General features: G+C 40.5%; 1 protein-coding gene across 1 annotated transcript in view; it reads right to left on the reverse strand.

Moving 5' to 3' along the window:
* The window catches only part of USH2A (usherin), a 4,817,015-nt gene that overhangs the window by 1,456,844 nt on the left and 3,341,102 nt on the right, over positions 1 to 19,069 (reverse strand). The window contains exons 46-47 of the mRNA XM_069608572.1: positions 18,357 to 18,559; positions 2,354 to 2,466 (exon numbers count right to left, since the gene is read on the reverse strand). Of these exons, the coding sequence (XP_069464673.1) occupies positions 2,354 to 2,466; positions 18,357 to 18,559 (316 nt within the window). The remainder of the gene's footprint in view (positions 1 to 2,353; positions 2,467 to 18,356; positions 18,560 to 19,069) is intronic.

Raw genomic sequence — 19,069 nt, forward strand, 5'->3', positions numbered from 1 at the left:
CTTTGGTGGTGACCAGTGACCCCAGCCTTTGTCATGGCCAAGTTCATGGCCTAAATTGTTATTAAGGTAATCAAAGTTTTCATGAGCTAACTTATAAAAGATGTTATGACTAATTCCATTATTGATGTAATCAGTTATATACAATGCAATTAGTGTTGTCATCAGTGATGGCATCAGTGATGTGATTTGTAATGTCATCAGTGATCCCATACGATATGTAATTAGTGATGTCATCAGTGATGTGATCTGTGATGCCACCATTATGGTCATAGTCTGCACAACAGGGGGCATTAAGTTAAGGTGGCTTTAGCTGAATTTCCAGGGTTTTGTTGCATTGAGTTCTCACCTTAATGTCCATGCAACAAAAGTTTTTTCCTTGAATATGTATATATATCAGTTCAGATCTGATAATATGTGATAATGTTGCCTATTGTGTGTAGCTCATAATGACTACAGACTGAGGGCCCGATTCTTATGTTGGCACAGTCAGCGTGCTAAAAAGCACGCTTCACTGTGCCAAATCTGGACGCCCAGGCTGCACCACTATTCTTAAGTGGTCCTGGGCTTCCTCGGAGTAAATGACAGTGCACCACCTTTATTTCGGACGGAATGGAAAATCTCGGCAGCACTTTTGTTAAACAACGAGCTAATCGTTATTTTACAAAAGTGCTGCCGAGAAAGCTGATCAAAGGGTTCGATTGGGGTCTGGCTAGAACTAGTGGGGGACACTGGGAGCACCAGCAGGCCCCTACCGATGACCCATTTAAAGCCTGGATCTTATCATTCAACTACCAATGCATCCACACCTCAATTAGAGATATGGATCTGCTGTACACGTGAACACTCACAACCATTCTCTCTGTATTCCACAACATCAGCTATTAATAGCATATTTTACAACCCTGCATTGCTAAGTTTTGTCAGTTCTGTGCACCATTGCCCTGCTCTGTGATAACACGTTGGTGATGTGTATGAAGGCATGGGTGGGATGTAACCGGATTTGTGACATTGCGTTTGCTGCAACCATGATCTGGGAGATCACATGGGTTCTATGTATGTAAGCATATGTGAAATACATATGTAGTCTGTTTTTGTGCTCTGAGTTCACCTTGGTACTTTGCTTGAAATCATGATAGAGCATGGTTCCTGGGTGCTCTACTGTGATGATTTGTGAGGTGGGGAAGTACAAACTGGCTCTGTGAGTACGTCTTGGTACTAAATATGGAAGCATGTGTGCTTTCATTTACCCCACCTGTACACATACCCCAAAATATACCCACCTGCACAGAACGAGTAGCTTCCTGTCGCACTCCTCCACAAAACGAGCACACAAACGCTACCGTATATGTGCGCCACTTTAACGCACATTATAAAGTGGAGGAGTGCCACAAGAATAGCCGTGCTAAAATCCAGGTTACGAATGGGGCAGTTTCTAGGTTGGTTTCCCACCCATACTAGCAACTGCCACATGTATTCTGAAAGTGGCGCGTTCATTCCAACTTCGGAAGAATGCGCCACCTTCAGAATAGGTCTTAAGTTAACGCTTTCTCTGACCTTTTTCCGGTACTTAAGCACCACTTCAGAATCGAGCTCTGAGTGGAACTGGCAAGATTTACACAGCTCTCTGCAGTGGATGCCTTAGAACACCAATGGTGGCAGTACGTTAGGTTTGCAGATGTGCAAACATTTCTTTTTTAACATGCACAATCATATTAGCACATGCACAAATGCTGTTTGGACCATCCCAATATTACTTGCACAAATACGGGTTAAATAAATGAATATGCAATGCTATTAACAAAACTGTGCATGAGCAAAGTGTTTGCCCATGTCCAATGTAGCAAAATGGGATGCAAACACTTGCCTTTTCAGTTTTTCAAGTCGGCTACCCACATATTTTACGACAGAACGGGTAACTGATATTACTGTGGAATATGAAATAATACATGGTTATGAACAAAGTGAAAACAAATGAAACCATGTGCAAACAATTGCTAAAAAGAGGCACTTGTGCAAGGAATTGAGCAGCAAATGAGCTCTGCAGGTGTCAGGTTGCAGATCAATACCAGGAACTGTTGAAGCTCTGCCATCTAAGATGGATGAGGTGAATGGCCAAGAGGATGAGGGAGGGTGTGGAAATGCAGATGCCTCCACTCTCCCAAGCCAGCTAGATAAATCTTCCCCATGCGATTTCCTCAAAACCTCTCCATGGGCCCTCATGATTAAACGAGGGGTTGCTTATAATTGATAACAGCACCCGCCGAATGCGTGCATTAAACAAAAAAGCCAATACTGCTTCCCTGGAAGCACGTGTTTTTCAGCTTGGGCACCTGTTCGAGCAAACTGTCCATACCGTGAACTGATAGCGTAGGTGCTGGGCGCCGATAGGTCAGCTGGTTCACCCTCCACCGTAGTAACTTGGCTTGCGTTGCTTTTCACACAGGCGTACACTGTGCACGCTTCCATCTGCAATAACGAGAATGGGACACATCCTGTCATTTCAGTTCAAAATTAGGAAGAAAACGGGCGTCAATCTACTTTCAACCAAAATACTCATTATAATTTCAGCCATTTAGCTAATATGGATGTAGAAAGGTGGGCACTTCCGGTTTTACGTTCTTTATATGTGCTATCACAGTTTCAGTATAGGGGTATTATTTCGTGAAATTAAAATATCACTCCTTGCATTCTAATTATGCAATATATGTAATGTGATGTACATTTTATACAAGAATGGATCACCATATGTATCGTTGATATCGTTGTGTATATGCCAATATTGCCAAATTACTGTGAATGCAAGCAGATGTCCAAGGCCAAATGAGAATGATGTGTTAATGTAGCACTTACGTTTAAGCATTAAACCTGTGTTGGTACTCATTTATCAACCTCAGAAGGATGAAAGGCTGAGTTAAGGTGTTTACGAACAGACTAAATCATTGACTCACCCCCTGAAGTGTGCCTGAAATAAACCTTTTATGAGTTTAGAATTATTTTATAGAATTCCAGAAAGACACATTATTTGTTATTCCTATTCTTTCTTATTTAGGGTCACTGCTCAAAGTGTTACACTTGGGGAACCCCTTGTGTTTTAAAGATTACTGAACACGAAAGCCAGCCACTCCAGAAACAAAGAGCCACACGGTATCAAGGGAGACCTAAGGGTTCGCACCTGCGACCCCTGCCAACCCACAAATGACATCCCTGATTATGCCCCATAACAAAGGGTTCATAGAAACCAGTCCCACTGTCTCCCTTGGCCCTACTCCTGAACAAAGGACAGGAAATGAAAAAAAAACAGTTGTGCGATACTAGTACTTTTAACTAAGGCTCCCGGTTTTATGGTATTTATTTTTCCACCATTTCCATCTGTATTTATCCATATTGTTTTTTGGGTCATTTTTAATGTATTTATCCATACATATATTTGCGTAAGTAAAAATAAAAACATAAATAAGTTGTAACTAGTATTTTTTTTATCTTTTAGCCCTAGGATACCTGTAATGCGAAGCTTTGTTCTTGCACAATTATTCAAGGATTGCATATCTACAGACATTTAAGCGACTTAAAAAGGAATTAAATTCCTTTTTTAACTTTCTGTTATGTTACTTTATATAACGCTGCTGCTCGTCTCCTCATTGGCCTCTCACCTAGTAAACATATTAGCCCTGCACTCAGAGTCCTACACTAGCTTCCTATCAGTCGACAAACTTCCTGTAGAGCCATATGCATCACTCACCATGCCCTCTGCAACAAAGGACCTGAATTCCTCCAGGATAAACTCATATGCTATCAACCCACCAGGAACCTCAGACCTGGCTCTGCTCTTCTCATCGTTATCCCCATTACAATTCCACCAGATTGGGAAGATCCTCTTTCTCTATCTAAGCCCCTACGATCTGGAACTTGCTTCCTCTCCACATACACCACATTGATAATCACGTCTCATTCAGAAAGACACTGAAAACATGGCTATTCCCTTCTATAACCTGACATCCTCATCCCGTCTTCATTTCCATCGCCATAGCCTCATTCACAAGCACTAGCCTTACTTATCGAACACTAACACTCACTAACAAGCACCGGTTGCAGCGGATTCCGGCTGTTGTCGCAGCGGCCTGCCCTACACACATCAATTACCTACAACCTCTCATACATAAACCCATAGGCAGATGCAGCCGTTGTCGTGGTGACCCACCCTGCTAACTCAACCCCCAGAACACTCTTTGCACACAATCACGCATCAGCTCCTGGGCCTCCTGCTATCTGAATGATACACTCAGGATGCCATCATACAACACATGACAGTCTGATGGTATCTTGTACGTCACCAATGTAAAGTACAGCTGATCAGGACTTGAAATTTCGATGTATTTTGCAGGGTAGCAATCGTGATGCACTTGTATGAATTGTTGGTGGTAGGAAATATGTCGCACCTAGATCAATTTTGGGGGTAGGAAATGTGAAGCACTTAGATGGATTTTGGGGGAGGAAATGTGACAAGCTTGGATGGATATCAGTGGTAGGAAATGTGATGCACTTCGATGGATTGTTTGGGGTAGAAGATGTGGTGCAATTAGAGGGACTTTGGGGGAAGGAAATGTGACTCGCTGGGTATATTTAGGAGGGGTTGGAATGGTGTAGCACTCTCTCGCTAGTCTGTCCATTTAGATAGATGCTTTATGATGATATTCCCAGCAATCTGAAGATCAAAGGGAGAACCGTCCCAATGCACCTGAAGTCCTTTGGGGACAGACTGTTAATTGCACCAAGAAGAATTATTAAGATTGCCTCTTCAGTGCTTAAAATTCTGGCAGGATAGCAAGCTGCTGCTCTGGGGCCTGGTACTGGACCTGAAAGTTTCTTGATGTTAGCCCACTTTTACTCTTACAATACCTTTAAGGACAGCCATCGGATTGCACCTAGAGATGCGAGTAGCCTGGCATTGCAACTAGAAGAAAGCACATGGGTTACACCTAAAGAATGTACAACTTATAATGTTTAGCCGACCCATGACGGACAAAGATATATGTTGGTAACCCTCCATTGCACTTATAACTGCCTAGTTTATTCATTGTAATTCAGTGGTTACATGCATCTATCCTTGATATCAGACTTAGCAGACTCCTTTTGCTAGCATTTGTAGAACTTGGAAGATAAGTAGTAAGAATATAGAGATAACCTGTCTATTGTGCTTAGAAAATCCCATTATCCTAGTTTCTGTGGTAGCCTGTCTGTTCCGTCTAGAAGATGTTCAGCCAATCTATTAAACTTGGTAGACTTGAGGGTAGCCTGTCCATAGTGCCTAGAAAAGTCTACCAAGGTAGCTTGTTTTGTCTACCCACAGAAGATTGGATGACAAAATGAAATCTAAGATAAGTTGATTGGAGCTTAAGGTATGTATAAATGCACCACTTTGATGGGCATCTGCCGCAGGCACGGCTGTCCATCCACACACTTAAGAATGCAGCTACAAATTCCATCTAGCTGGTCACATGACCGCTTCGGACTGAAACAACAGATTTGCCTCTACATCTCTGCAAAAAAGCGATTTGAGCCCATACAAATGGGAATGGGCGCTATATAAATGACTACTACAATGCAATACAATCTAGTGATGGGAGATGTATTTAAGGCAAATGCTATGCAAAAATATATTTTTCAAGCTTTCTTTGTTTTCCTAAGAGGCATTACTAGAGTGTAATGTTCACAGGTTAGGCTATATAGCACATATATCAGCCATATTTGAAATGTGTGATACATACAGTGCATGTTGTTTGGGTATGCATATGTATGATACCAGCCCTTGTACGTTAACCTAGAACTAGCATTTCTGCCTTAAACAAAGTATGAGACAAAAGGATGGTCCTATGCTTGTGTATCAGAAACATGAGGCTTTTCCTGGTGCAGGGGACATATGGATACAATGTGTCCATAATTTTCATGGCACTCCCTGCCCTGCAGAAAATGTATCATATCCCATCCTCACAGTATGGTTTGCATCATAATGTATCCTGGGAGAACTCTTCCAAGTATGGCATGTACACCACATTCATTATGCAACAGTTACCATGCAAGCAGGTGTTACCAGTTGTTAACTGCCTGGAGATCAAATTAAAGGTGATGGGGTGGTCAGGAAAGGTCCCCACGATCAAGAGGGGTTTATGTCGTGCGCCATATTTGTGACTGGGGGTGCGATGAATGGGGTGCGATGTTGCAATTTCATATGTATCCTGTATAGTTAAATGTCAATGAGGTGTTACTTAGTGTTTGTTTTTGCTTAAATTGATACATAATAGCTTTGCATGCGCATAGAAAGACAAAATGCTGAAACCGCCTAAGGAAATATAAATGCGATTCAGACAAGGTGTGCTATGGAATGGCCAGAAGCAGGCACAAAGAGTTTTTTAAATGTGCATGTGGCAAAGGCAGGTCTGTCGTAAAGAATCCACTGTAAAGGAAGTATAGTATTTATTAAACATGCATACACAATGAGTAAACATATACAGGGTATTTATGAATCTACATGTAGTAAACAGATTAAAACATGGCAGTCAGTGGTTCACTTTGAGAAACTGGTTCTGCTGAATTTCAGAAGCCAGAGGATGGGTAAATAAGTAACTACAACCTTAGCAATGGTCAACTCAGCTGAAGGAGAAGGCCATGGTTTTAATGGTCTTATAGTATCACAGAAAGCAGATGTAATCTCTTGAATGCATGAGAGCTTGAAGAGGGGTTTCACTATTTGCTTCTGACCAGCAGTAAAACAAGGGGGTGATTCAATGCTCGAGGCAAAAGTATTAGAAATCCAGGATGTTCAATTGTATTCTCAAGATGTGCTTTGTGTGATGAAATGTCAGTTATTTAGATTAGAATGTTCCAGTGGAGACAGGGAACCAGGGGATGAGATAGTTATCGCGAGTTCAAAGAGAACCTGTTCAAACAGCCTTCTTCATATCACTTGAAGTATTTATGCAAACCATGTGCAATTAACATAAATGTTTAACTGGTTGATTATGTCATGACCTACCATGGACAAATCCTATAAGGTGTGTTTTACACATGAGCTGAAGATGGTAGTTAAGATAACGGTTACTAATGAGAATGTAGGAATTGGAGAAAAATGGGATTTCTTTGAAGATGGTTTTTCCAATCACATGCGGGGGTGGATTGTAGTAAAATATGTGGGAGTGTTTTAATTGTTGCAAAATTCGATATAATGTGTCAATTTATGTGGTTCAGTGAAACTTGAGTTAGTTTGACTCCACGGTGTCATTTAACTGCTCCCCGGATGATTCTACAATAAACTTGCTTTAAAATGTGCACTCGTTCCTCAGGTGGTGGGCCCAATTGGGTTAAGGTGATCAAGGGGCCCACCCCTACAAAATTGTCTGTAAGCAGAGGTTGGCTGTGCCACCTCATGTGGTGACCATTCTTACATCCACAGTGAAAAGGAGAGGTTTGCGGGCGCCATATTGCATAAAGGCCCATCTGTTCCCCAAAGGCATGGTGCCGTGGTCCAGCTGTGCAGGATGACTTCATGGAGCGCTAAATTGGAGCGCTTTGGGTTCACTTGAGTGCACTTTTGGGAGTAAAAGCAAGAGGGTAAATAGGGGTAAAAGAGGATTCGTTCTTTGATTTAAGGAGTTTGGTAAGGGTACCCTTGAAGTGAGTGGGTGAAGGTAGTGGAGGTTATGGAGGTATCTATGGGGCTCAGATGGGAATGGGGAGAATTTAATTCTGGCACCCGCGAAAGGGCAATTACCGGGTCAAATTTGCAAGTTTGGCAGCAGACTGCCGGTTTCACCAGCAAGGCTACTGTCAAAATTGTAATGAGGCCCAATGACTTTATGTACACTTATTATTGAAGGCTTAGCTAAATGTAGAATTAACAATGTTGTCATACAATTTACTCTATAAAGAAAAAAAAACGAGTAGTTATCCAAAAGAATTTGCACACTCATAATTTGTAAATTATATATGCAGTTCTTAATCTCCTGATCTCCTCTGTCATCAATCTCAATAGAGAAATGAGATGCTTTACATTATTCATGTTGAAATAAGGAATCCAGAAAATGTACAAGCACAATTGTAACTGCTATTCTTTTACTATTGGAGTTAAAAACATTTTGCCAGATCTCCAATGGAGATGGGGAACCGGTGGAAGAGATAGCTATTAAGAACCTCTTTACTCAGTCTTCTTCATATTGCTTGAAGTATTTATGCAAACCATGTGCCATTAAGAATTAAGGTTAAAATGGCTCAGGCCAGTTATTCCTTGTAATGAATTATGTTTTCACACAAATGTTTAACTGGTTGATGATGTCATGACCTACCACGGACAAATCCTAAAAGGAGGTTTGTTTTACACATACACTGAAGATGGTATTTAAGATAAAGGCTACCAATGAGAATGTAGGAATTGGAGAAAGATAGGCTCCATTGCTCGGAATGCGTCGTAAATGGGAGGAGACATGCAGAGCTATACCACCTTGCCTCAGCCCAGAACTCTCCCCCATAGAGATATATGTTCTCATGAGTTTTTTTAATCATGAATGACACCATGTATGTTATTCAAGTGTACTTGATTTGTACTAATTAAATTTGTTAAAACACAAAAAATCTGCAAGAGTTGAGAAAAGCTTTGTTTTTGATTTTGAATGCAATACTAATGATTCTTGATTTGTAAAAATGGAAGTGTGTTAATTGTGACTTATTTTCTTTGTTAACACTTGCACATCATTGAATTGTGTGTACCTTGAGTAAATCTAACCCGGCAATTTTGCCACTCTGTGCCCAGGTCATGTCCTCCAAACTACTCGACCTTCCAGAGTTGTCATAATGAGGCATTTCAGATGCAACTCTAAGTATCTAACAAATATGCTTTTTGTCACAAACATGTTTTTCAACAAATGAGTTGCAAATACCTTGCAGTTACTAGAAAACAGACAGCTGCAGTATTGTGGAGTTCTATAACGTGCATGTAAGCACCCAGTAGTGTCGCCCTGTAAGACACACATGTTTCTGAGCAGATTACTTGCTTAATAAATTTTTGTTATGAGAAAATAGACAGCTACAGTATTGCAGTGCTCTGTAACATCATGTAAGTACTCAGTAGCATAATATCAGTGTGACAGAATATTCTAAACATGCCATCATGGCTCAACATTAGGTGTTCTCATAAAGGGCAATCAGTCGCTTGGTGACATCTGCTACTCAGACCTCTGCATTGATTCACTATGTATAATTTTACCAGTTACTGGGTACTGTTGATCATTTCTGACTTTTACTCCCAATTATGTACTTTTTTAGAGAGGAAATGGTGCTGCATAACTTCAAATTAACAATATATGTGGTTAATAATGGTGAATCAAGACAATACAGAACAAACATAAATGATAATACTAAGTCAAGAGATATTCCAACTAAAATATGTAAAATCCTGTTTGTCGTTCTACCCTTTGGGATGAAAGGAGTCCAATAGATCAATCCATCTTGTCTCTTTATGCTTCAACACATGTTCGACATCCATATATATCATCTTGATATCCGCCACCTCCAGAATCTAAAATCTCATCTGTGCCACATTATGTTGTTTCTCATTGAGGTGCCGTGCCACTGGTGATCTCTTGTTCACAGTCCTAACATTAGATTGATGCTCACTCCATCTTGTCTTCACTTTCCTACAGGTGTATCCTACATAGTAAATCCTGCATGGGCACCTGATGCTGTATACAACATTGTTGGAGTGACAGGTTACAAAGTGTTTTATAAACAATGTCTTTCCTGAGTGTGGAGGAAACACTATATTCCCATTTTTGACATTATTACAATTCACACAACTAAGACAGGGAAATGTCCAGGTTCTGTGTGAACCTCTGAGGTTGCTGTCCATCAATCTGTACTAGTAGATTCCTCAGATTGTTAATACGATGACTAGCGAACACTAGAGTGTCCTTAAAAAAAGAGAACACTGGAGTGTCCTTAAAAAGATCTTTAAGTTTACTATCCCTCTGGAAAATACTGAGCTCTTAATCTTATTTCTTTGTACTGAGCATTTTGATACATATACCAGTTGGTGGTTCTTTTTCAGCAGTCTGGCCAAGAGTGCTTCTGTGGTGTTGGTATCTGCCCTGTTCCTAGCTGTTTAAAGTTTTTCTTTCTTGCAGCCCCTGTTTTGAAATGTCCTAAAGACCTTTCCGTAATATCACTAATCATAAGTTTAACTCGCAAAAGTTGACTGCAGGGCAAACTGCTGATAGTGGGTGGTGGATGAAACTAATTCTGTGTAACAGACTGTTATTGTCAGTAGCCGTCCGAAAAATATTAGTGGTAAAACCACCTTTATTAGGGTTTACATAAACCAGGAAATGTATTCCGGGTCTGCTCAATTCATGATGAATGGGTAAACAATGGGTAGGAAGAGTGCCTTAACCACTTTTAAATGACAGCTCCTGCCATATTAGGTCTGATAAAGGACACGTCTCTCACCAAAACTAACATCAATCCACAGAGTAAGATTAAGCGATTAGAGTACACCATAAGGAAGATAATCAATCGCAAATTACACGCTGTAACGCTCAGCAGATATTATAAAGCCCAGAGGATACCAAGAGGTTTACGCATACCATTATGCCCACTCTTTGCAAAGAGAGTAAAGGCATCGTGGAAAAATGGGAACAGATTCTTAATAAATGTTCCCTCGATTTGATATTATTGACCATCATAGAATTTTTGGGAAATATTGAGCAACTGGAGAAAGAAATTGAGGGTTTGTCCAAAGATATTACAAATATTACTAATGCTGAATCCTTCACGGAGATACTCGCAGATATTAACACTAAGCTAGAAAGCTACCAACATGACATGGAAGCAGGGAAAGTAAGGAAGGTCTGAAGAGACACGTACAATTATCTCAACAACCAGGTATATGCCTGGGCAGACAAGTATCAACAACAAGGCCCACGACCCAACAAACCATTTAGTGGTAATAGTAGTTCCGAATCAGATACTCAAGACCAAGGAGATAACACAGTAGCAGACAACCAGGCAGCTGCAACCTCAGGAACTGACTCAAGACAAGTATAACCCTTGAATACTGCGAACATAGGTTTTTTAGACAGAGGAAGAGGACAAGGTGAGGGAAAAAGAAGAAACCAAGGAATGCTGACCAGACTCCAAGTGAACTGGACCTAGTGGTGAACTTATCCAAAAGAATCCTATCTAGACGAGAGATACAGACATTGGTGTCAAATCCGTGCCCACATACAGCAAAAGTAAATTTCAGACTCAAGTAGAACTGTACAAGCTAAAACTTAGAACATTTTTTGCAGAATCACCACCTAGAACAGCAATACCAGAAACAGCTACTGAATACATAGAGTTCAAACCCAGTAGTACATTTTGCGCACCGATTAATGTAACAGTGATCAATATCTTTCAGAAAATGGTATTAAACGATCTGAAGAAAGTGCAGTTTTATACACCCTAGAGACACAACCTTAGCAGAGGTGAATTATCACAAATCAATACCTTATTCGCAAATGATTCCATTACCATTCGACCGGCAGATAAGGGTGGAACAATAGTGATTCAAGATACCATACACTACCATGAAGAATGTTTATGACAACTTTCGGACAGAAGTACATATGTCCAATTGCAACAAGATCCAACACAAGCAATCAAAAAGGAACTAGAAGCAACATTAGATACAGCTGTTGATGAAGAATGGATTACCACAAAAACAAGATCATATTTGCTCACCACTCACCGTAAAAAGCCTCACCTATACACTCTACCTAAAATACATAAGCGACTTGACAATCCACTAGGGAGGCCGATTTTGGCCGCAACCTAAAGAATTCTGCAACCACTTGGGACTTACATTGATTTAGTTTTGCAACCCATCATCCAAGCAACTCCCACATACATCAAAGACACCACACATTTTCTCAAGATACTTGACAGTATTGAATTAACAGCAGACGATATGTTATACACTATTGACGTTGTAAGTTTGTACACGAGTATCCCTCATGATCTGGGACAAGAAGCGGTTGGATCTTTACTGCTAGAAACAGGGACAATTGGGGCAAATAACGAGTTTTTGATGATTCTTTTGGATTTCATTTCTAAGCATTCATGCTTTGAGTACAACCGGAAATATTACTCACAAGTATCTGGGACAGAATTGGGCGCAACCATGGTGCCAGCATATGCGAACTGCTTCATGTACCAATTTGAAACTACACACATACTTAACAACCAGAGATTGAAACAACATGTACAAATATGGGTGCGTTACATAGGCGACATCTTTGGAGTGTGGACGGGAAATAGGAACGAACTGGAAGAATTCTTGATGTACCTTAATAGCATTGACAGGTGGATACAATTAACATTGGAAATAGGTAATCCAGACATACATTTCCTTGATGTACAAACAGTGATTGAGAACAACAGAATCAGTACTACTCTCTATACGAAACAAACTGATCGGAACAATCTTCTAGATTGGATGAGTTTTCATCCTCCTAATACCATACGAAATCTTCCATATGGACAGATATTAAGGATAAAAAGGATTGTTAGCGATCCCGAAGATTGCCAAATACAGTTAGAAAAACTGCAAGAGAGGCTACAATAGAGAGGGTACCCAGAGACTGATCTATCGGTGGCTCGGACCAAAACAGATACACAAGAGCGCGATCAACTTCTAACCAAGAAAACCAAATGCAAGAGTCCTGAGTTCTTTTTTGTAACAACATGTTCTATTCAAAGCAGACAAATCAAGAAAATCATCCAAAACAGATGGAATATACTCACCAGCGATGCAAGAACAAAAGACTTATTCCCACAACCACCTGTGTTTGCATACCAGAAAAGTAACAAACTTTGCAATATGCTAGTTAACACCTGAGGTAAGGCACTCACAACAAAACCAGACAAACATCCAGGAACCTATCCATGCATGCGTTGTGGCAACTGCAACAATGTCATTAAAGGTAATGTAGTGACGCATCCCAGAACAGGAGAAAGAATTAAACTCAAAAATCACGCCACATGCTTATCTGAAAATGTAATCTATGCGTTTAAATGCCCTTGTAGGAAGTAGTATGTGGGTGAGACTTCACGTAAGGTTCGAATACGCATGAATGAGCATACATCATGCATTAGAAACGATGATCAGGCCTCTGCAGTTGCAAGACACTTTAAAGACAAGAGACACTCAATTACGCAGCTACGGTTTCTAATATTGGAAGTGATAACAACCAAGGGACAGAACAGATATATGAAGAAATGGCGAGCACAGAAGGAAGCCTTTTAGATTGAGGGATTCGAATCTTTGGTACCGAATGGAATGAACAAAGAACTAGACTTGAGCTGTTTCCTTTAATTAGCACAGGTCTCGCCAACCTACATTTGGAATTAATAAGGACTCAGCAATGTGTATATCAAAGTTTGTGTACCCGATTGCAAATGTATATCAAAGCATGTGTACCCTATTGCAAATGTGTTAAGATTAACGACAATGGGTATGGAACTTTATTTGATGGTACAGCGCAGATTGGTGCAAGTGTAATGGAAATATGCGAGATTGAATAATGTCAATACAATAAGTTGTTGCCAAATGTGTCATAAAGAATGATAGCTGGCAAAGAACTTCACATAATAGGCTGGGGTAAATTAGCATAAGTTCTCCATTAATACGAGAAGTTGCATGGATCTAGAAATCTAGAAGGACTTGAGTGATAAGAGAAAGATGGTGAGGTTTCCTATGATCATGGTATTGAATTTAAATGAATGATAACTTGTGTTACGTTGTTATTTGTTGTTATAATCGAATTAGTGCAAATTTATCACATTCCTTCCGAACCACGATCATCCATTTTCCTCTAAATCCCGCCCAAATACAACAGTAGCTTTTACTTTTGTTGCAATACGAGGATGTTTCAATCCATAGAGTAGTACTGTAATTACTTTATCTCGCCAGGATGAATATATGCCTTAGATAGCGTTGTTTTAACTAGTTTAAGATGGCCACCGTCTTTACATGCCCACAAGGGTTCCCATGACAACCATCCAAACACTTTTTTTAATGCAGCAGTGAAGCGCACGCACCCGCGGCCTCTCTGCAGACAGCAACCAGTTGTTACGAGATAAGAGAGGAACACCGAACGATAGTCGCATAGCAGCATAGAACGATATTAGCGTTCTCAATCCTATTTGTTACTATTTTTTGCAGTGCATGGTTCGCGCTAATAACAAACAGAATCTCAATTTGAACAAGTCCATGCTTGATACACACGGGTAAGACACAATTAGGATTCACTGCTTTCTATCTATATCTTTATATATCTTTGTAGATTGTTCACCAGTTGAAATATATACAGATCAGTACTTATATGGGTTATTGCAATGAGATGTTCTAAACAAGGAAGCAATCTTGCTAATTTGGGTCACCATTTCTTTTCTATCCCGCATTCCTGACACTACACGTGACAATATGAAAATACGTACGTACTTGTTTAATATACTTAATATGAATGTGAAATTACTGATATTGTATGTATAAACAACACTATGATAATAATGAATCAGCTCCGTGTATATCCCTCTGACTGCTAAGTATCGAATTTCGACAATGTGGGATTGCTAACCGGTGATAATAATGAACTGGCTCCATACATATCTCTTTGATTGCTAACTAATGCAATTTGGCAATGTGGGATTGTCTACCTGTGAATATGCGAATGATGGTTTTAATGAACATACGGGCTTGGCATTCTACATCTTGCTATGAATACCTTGTGAAACTGTACGTATGCTTATGTGTAATTGCAGCCGTTTTCCGAATGGTGGCACATTCTAAAATTGGATAATTTGCTACGAAAGGTGCTGACCAGCATGAGCTGGCCCTGAGGAAGGATAAAAAAAAGAAATGCATAGGCCTTTGATAGCTCATCTGATGCATCTGCTTTAACAGTGATTCTTAACTGTTGAACTTGTATATGTAAATAAATAAGCATACTGTGAAAAAACCACCCAGAATGGAATAGAGATATATTTTTTGCAAAAATCTACCTAAAAGAACATATTAATAGAATGACACCACATCTGTGGTATTTGGGAGTGCAACCCACACCGCTGGCTTCATGGCCAAGGTCTTTTTTGCTCACATTTTGCGTGCCATTTCACGGAGGCACCCTACCAATGGGTTTGCACCCTACTGAATATTACTAAATATTTTCCAAAACCAGTCTTAACAGAAAGAAAAGCAGGTCGTGCACGTTCCCCTATCCTGAATTGCTCCTGCTTCCTTCCCAACTTTCCAAAGTAGCATTCAATTTCTGCCTTAGCGAACATCCGGTCTTGAGAATACTCCCTCAAAGATTCTAACATACACATTTAATGCTTGTTAGCTCAAACCCTTGTTGACTTATCTACCTACTACTCTTAAAACTATGGGATATGAGCTTGGAGGATTGCTGAAGCCTAACGTGCCTGCCTTGGGAATCTGAGAAAGCTGTATGCTATGTGTTCAATAACCTGGTCAGTTTGACCAGACCCATCACCAACCCACTCTCCCAGGTTGAGAAATCGATTACTGCAAGTAGGCCATAATAGCGAGTTTGTTTATTACACAACTTAGAAGCTGCAGGAATCTGACATGAAGGTCTGTATAATTCACCAGATTCTTATTATGATGTTGCCACAGGGATGGATGAGGGGGCTGTAAAAGGTGTTTTTTTTGCCATGTTGGTGTCTCATTGTTCTTCTAATAAGTAAGTCGCTTAATCACCACTATTACAACGTTCAACCCCTGTACTGTGATTTTACAAAATAATACACATTTATACATAATGCTTCATTGTGGATTCCACAGCCAAATACTGGGTTTCTCATGCTCCGAAACACTACAATAATAGGCATTATTGTGATCGGATCTAGTGTTACTCAAATTATCATCCTCGGAAGGAGATAGGGCTGTATCCATTCTGCCAGGATTCAATGTTGTGAACTGAAAGCTCAAATAATGTCTGACTCAATGCTGAGTCCCCGACCTCTGTAGAACAGTGTACGGATACCAGAATCAATTAGGAAAATCTGGCCACATCAAATGTGACATGGATTTAGTTGGTAGCTGGTATATTATATCATTACCTTTTAAAGGGCAGATGTGTCTTTTCGATAAAGGACAGAAACCGTTTTCCCACCTTCACACAGTGAAGGTAGTAACACGTTTGTATTTTTTTTTTATATAAAGAAAATTAATAACCTATATTTAGAGCAAGGTCAACCTCCAGTGCAAAGGACTCTCAAGTGATGTATATTAAATTAAATGACATGCCCCTAGTTTCTTTCTTTTCTCTGCTTCCTCAGTTTCTCTCTCTCTGTCTTTCTTCTTAGCATGTCTTCTCAACCCAAATTTGCATCAGAAATGACTCACCCTTCTGTAGACTAGTTAATCCTAGAAGAAAATAACAAGTCTCCAAGTTGTTCCCAAGTAATGTTCTAACACCTGAACTTCTTGAGCGATGTAGAGGGAAGGTGGTCTCGCTCTGAAACTCAGGCCTTGGGATTCGGATCCTTGCAAACATGATCCTCCAATCTCAGACTGCTCTGCTGGGGTTCTGGTGATCTGTTTTAGCACCTCAGGGCGCCAATCATGCCTTTGAATTGCCAAGTGGAATTTTTGTTAGCAAGGTTGTCTATTCCAGCTTTCGTGCATACCACCCTGAATCTCCCACAGGGATCTGCTAGGACTCACACGTTTTGTGATAACTTACCCATTATTAATCTTGTTTGGGTGCTTTGTTTGCAAGGTTGAGAGGTGCAATTGTGTATGCGTTTAGTAAGGTGTTCGTGTATCTACAAACACAGGTTGATAATATGGCCCTACATGCAAACTCAAAGACATTTTTAAAATACTTAACAAAAAGGTAAAACATACAATACAAAGATCATTATTTTCAGCCAATATTCTGCATACGAAAATCTGTGACTACGAAGTTACAGCAGAGACGAGGGGTTTCAAGCCCAGTTTAGAGAGTACTACCCATATTTGCCCCCTATCAAGCCTTGGAAACAGTCCCTAATCCTCCACCTAAATCCAAACTCAACCATTTCAGTCACAAAATAAAATGGAGGTGGGGAGGGCTACTAGGGGTAGAGGATGACGTAGTGCTGTGCTATTTATGGCTCAACATTTGGTCAACCTGTGCTAATTAGAGCCAGGGGCCTGGATGCATGACCCATTTCCTTTATGATGCAGTGGCTGAGAGGATCATTTTAACCCTCAATCACAGATTCAAGCATAGTAGTGGGGCAAGTAGGTAGGCGGGTAGATAGCGTGCCTTCCATAGATTTTGCAGGAACAAGAGTGGGCCAAACAGTGTTCTTGCTGGTTCAGCCCCTTGTTTTATTCAAGTCCGGGTTAGGACATCATCTGAAGAACTGTACCCCAGAAGTAATGGACAAGATTTGTGAAAGGTCCGGGGGTACTCTGCATCAGTGGCTCCCAAACTAGAGACTAGCTGGTTGCAGTTATCAGCTGAAGAGGGCTGGCTTGCAAACAGTAGTCTGCAGCACATTGTCTGCAAGGGAGGCATTAATTTCCCAACCATTTTAGCTACTCTCTCAATTTGTGGGCTAGCTGGGGTGGCAATGTTTTTGAGGCAACCGTGGCTACCTTTAGTTAATGAGGAAGCAGTGACGAAAAGATGCTAAACCTGGGAGACCTTGTTCTGAACCCTACTGAGAACCCAGCAGGTCATTAAATCAATGGATGGGTGTGTAAATACCAATGAACCCATGATTATAAGTGAAATGTTTCATATACCATTCTAGACCTGGTTTGAATTTAGCCATACTCTAAAGATAGGGTGACCAGACGTCCCGGTTTTGCCGGGACTGTCCGGGAATTTTCACCTGCATCCCGACACTTTTTTAAGTTTAAAAACCGAGTCCCGAGATTTGGGGATCGGGTGGATACCATCCCGATTTATGGACGGGTATCATGATTTTTCCACCAGTTAGTCAAAAACCAGGATGGTATCCACCCGATCCCCAAATTCCGGATGGGTTTTTTAAGCTTAAAATAGTCCCGGGACCCCAGGCGCTGCAACATGATAGGGGACAGTCCACCCACATAGAAGTAAGACTACAGTTTTCCGCTGAAGCTGTAGTCCTACTTCCATGTCAGTGGCCATTCCGGTATTTTTTATTTTGGAAATCTGGTCACCCTATCCAAAGATGTCGACAGTCATACATGTGCTTTTCATGGCCTGTGTACAGTGAAACACATTTAAATACAGAGCTCAATAATTAAAGAAACAAATCACGTTTCTAACCTGTACGTTGTAAACGGTGAAGGGAAGTAAGTCTCCCAAAACATAGGATCCTGTTTCATTCATTCCCGTCAAGAACTTCTTTTCATTTACATAGACGGAATACTCCGTGACAGCACCATTTGGGCTTGCAGGCGGTGCCCAGATGACACGCACAGCTGTACTGTTGAGGATGACAATCTCTGGAGGGAGCATGCCCTCGGGCTCTGCAAATAAAGGTACACACATTAATAATCTCCAGCTGTTCATGCACGTTGTTTATTTAACCATTTACCGATTCGTGTTTGTGAATTTTACAGTTTACACCGAACAGCTGAGTTGCACTAAGGAATGCATCAGTGCTTATTAAACTCTCAGCTAGAGGTTCATGACGCTACCAGTGAATATAGGATAGCATGTTCTAATCCGGGCACAGTAACCAATTGCCAAACCACCTGTTTCTCGGGTTTTCTATTTATCGAACTATGTTTTCCAGTATTATTTAGGTTAAAGTGCAAGACGGTTTTATAGTATGCATTAGAGATACATTTAGTAGAAAAGTACACACTTAATGTGCTGTTTGGCATCAAACTAAACAATTTTACATGACATTGGGATGTTACGGTTTAACATAAAACAACAATGTCCTGCTGAACACACCATAATGTAGAACACCTATGATTCAAATATCGACTTCTTTGATTTGACAATGAGTGTGCTAGTGGGTACATTTGCGA

Source organism: Ambystoma mexicanum, chromosome 4q (genome assembly GCF_040938575.1).
Source record: "Ambystoma mexicanum isolate Mex_15411 chromosome 4q, UKY_AmexF1_1, whole genome shotgun sequence".
In the NCBI taxonomy this organism is placed as follows: Eukaryota; Metazoa; Chordata; class Amphibia; order Caudata; family Ambystomatidae; genus Ambystoma; species Ambystoma mexicanum.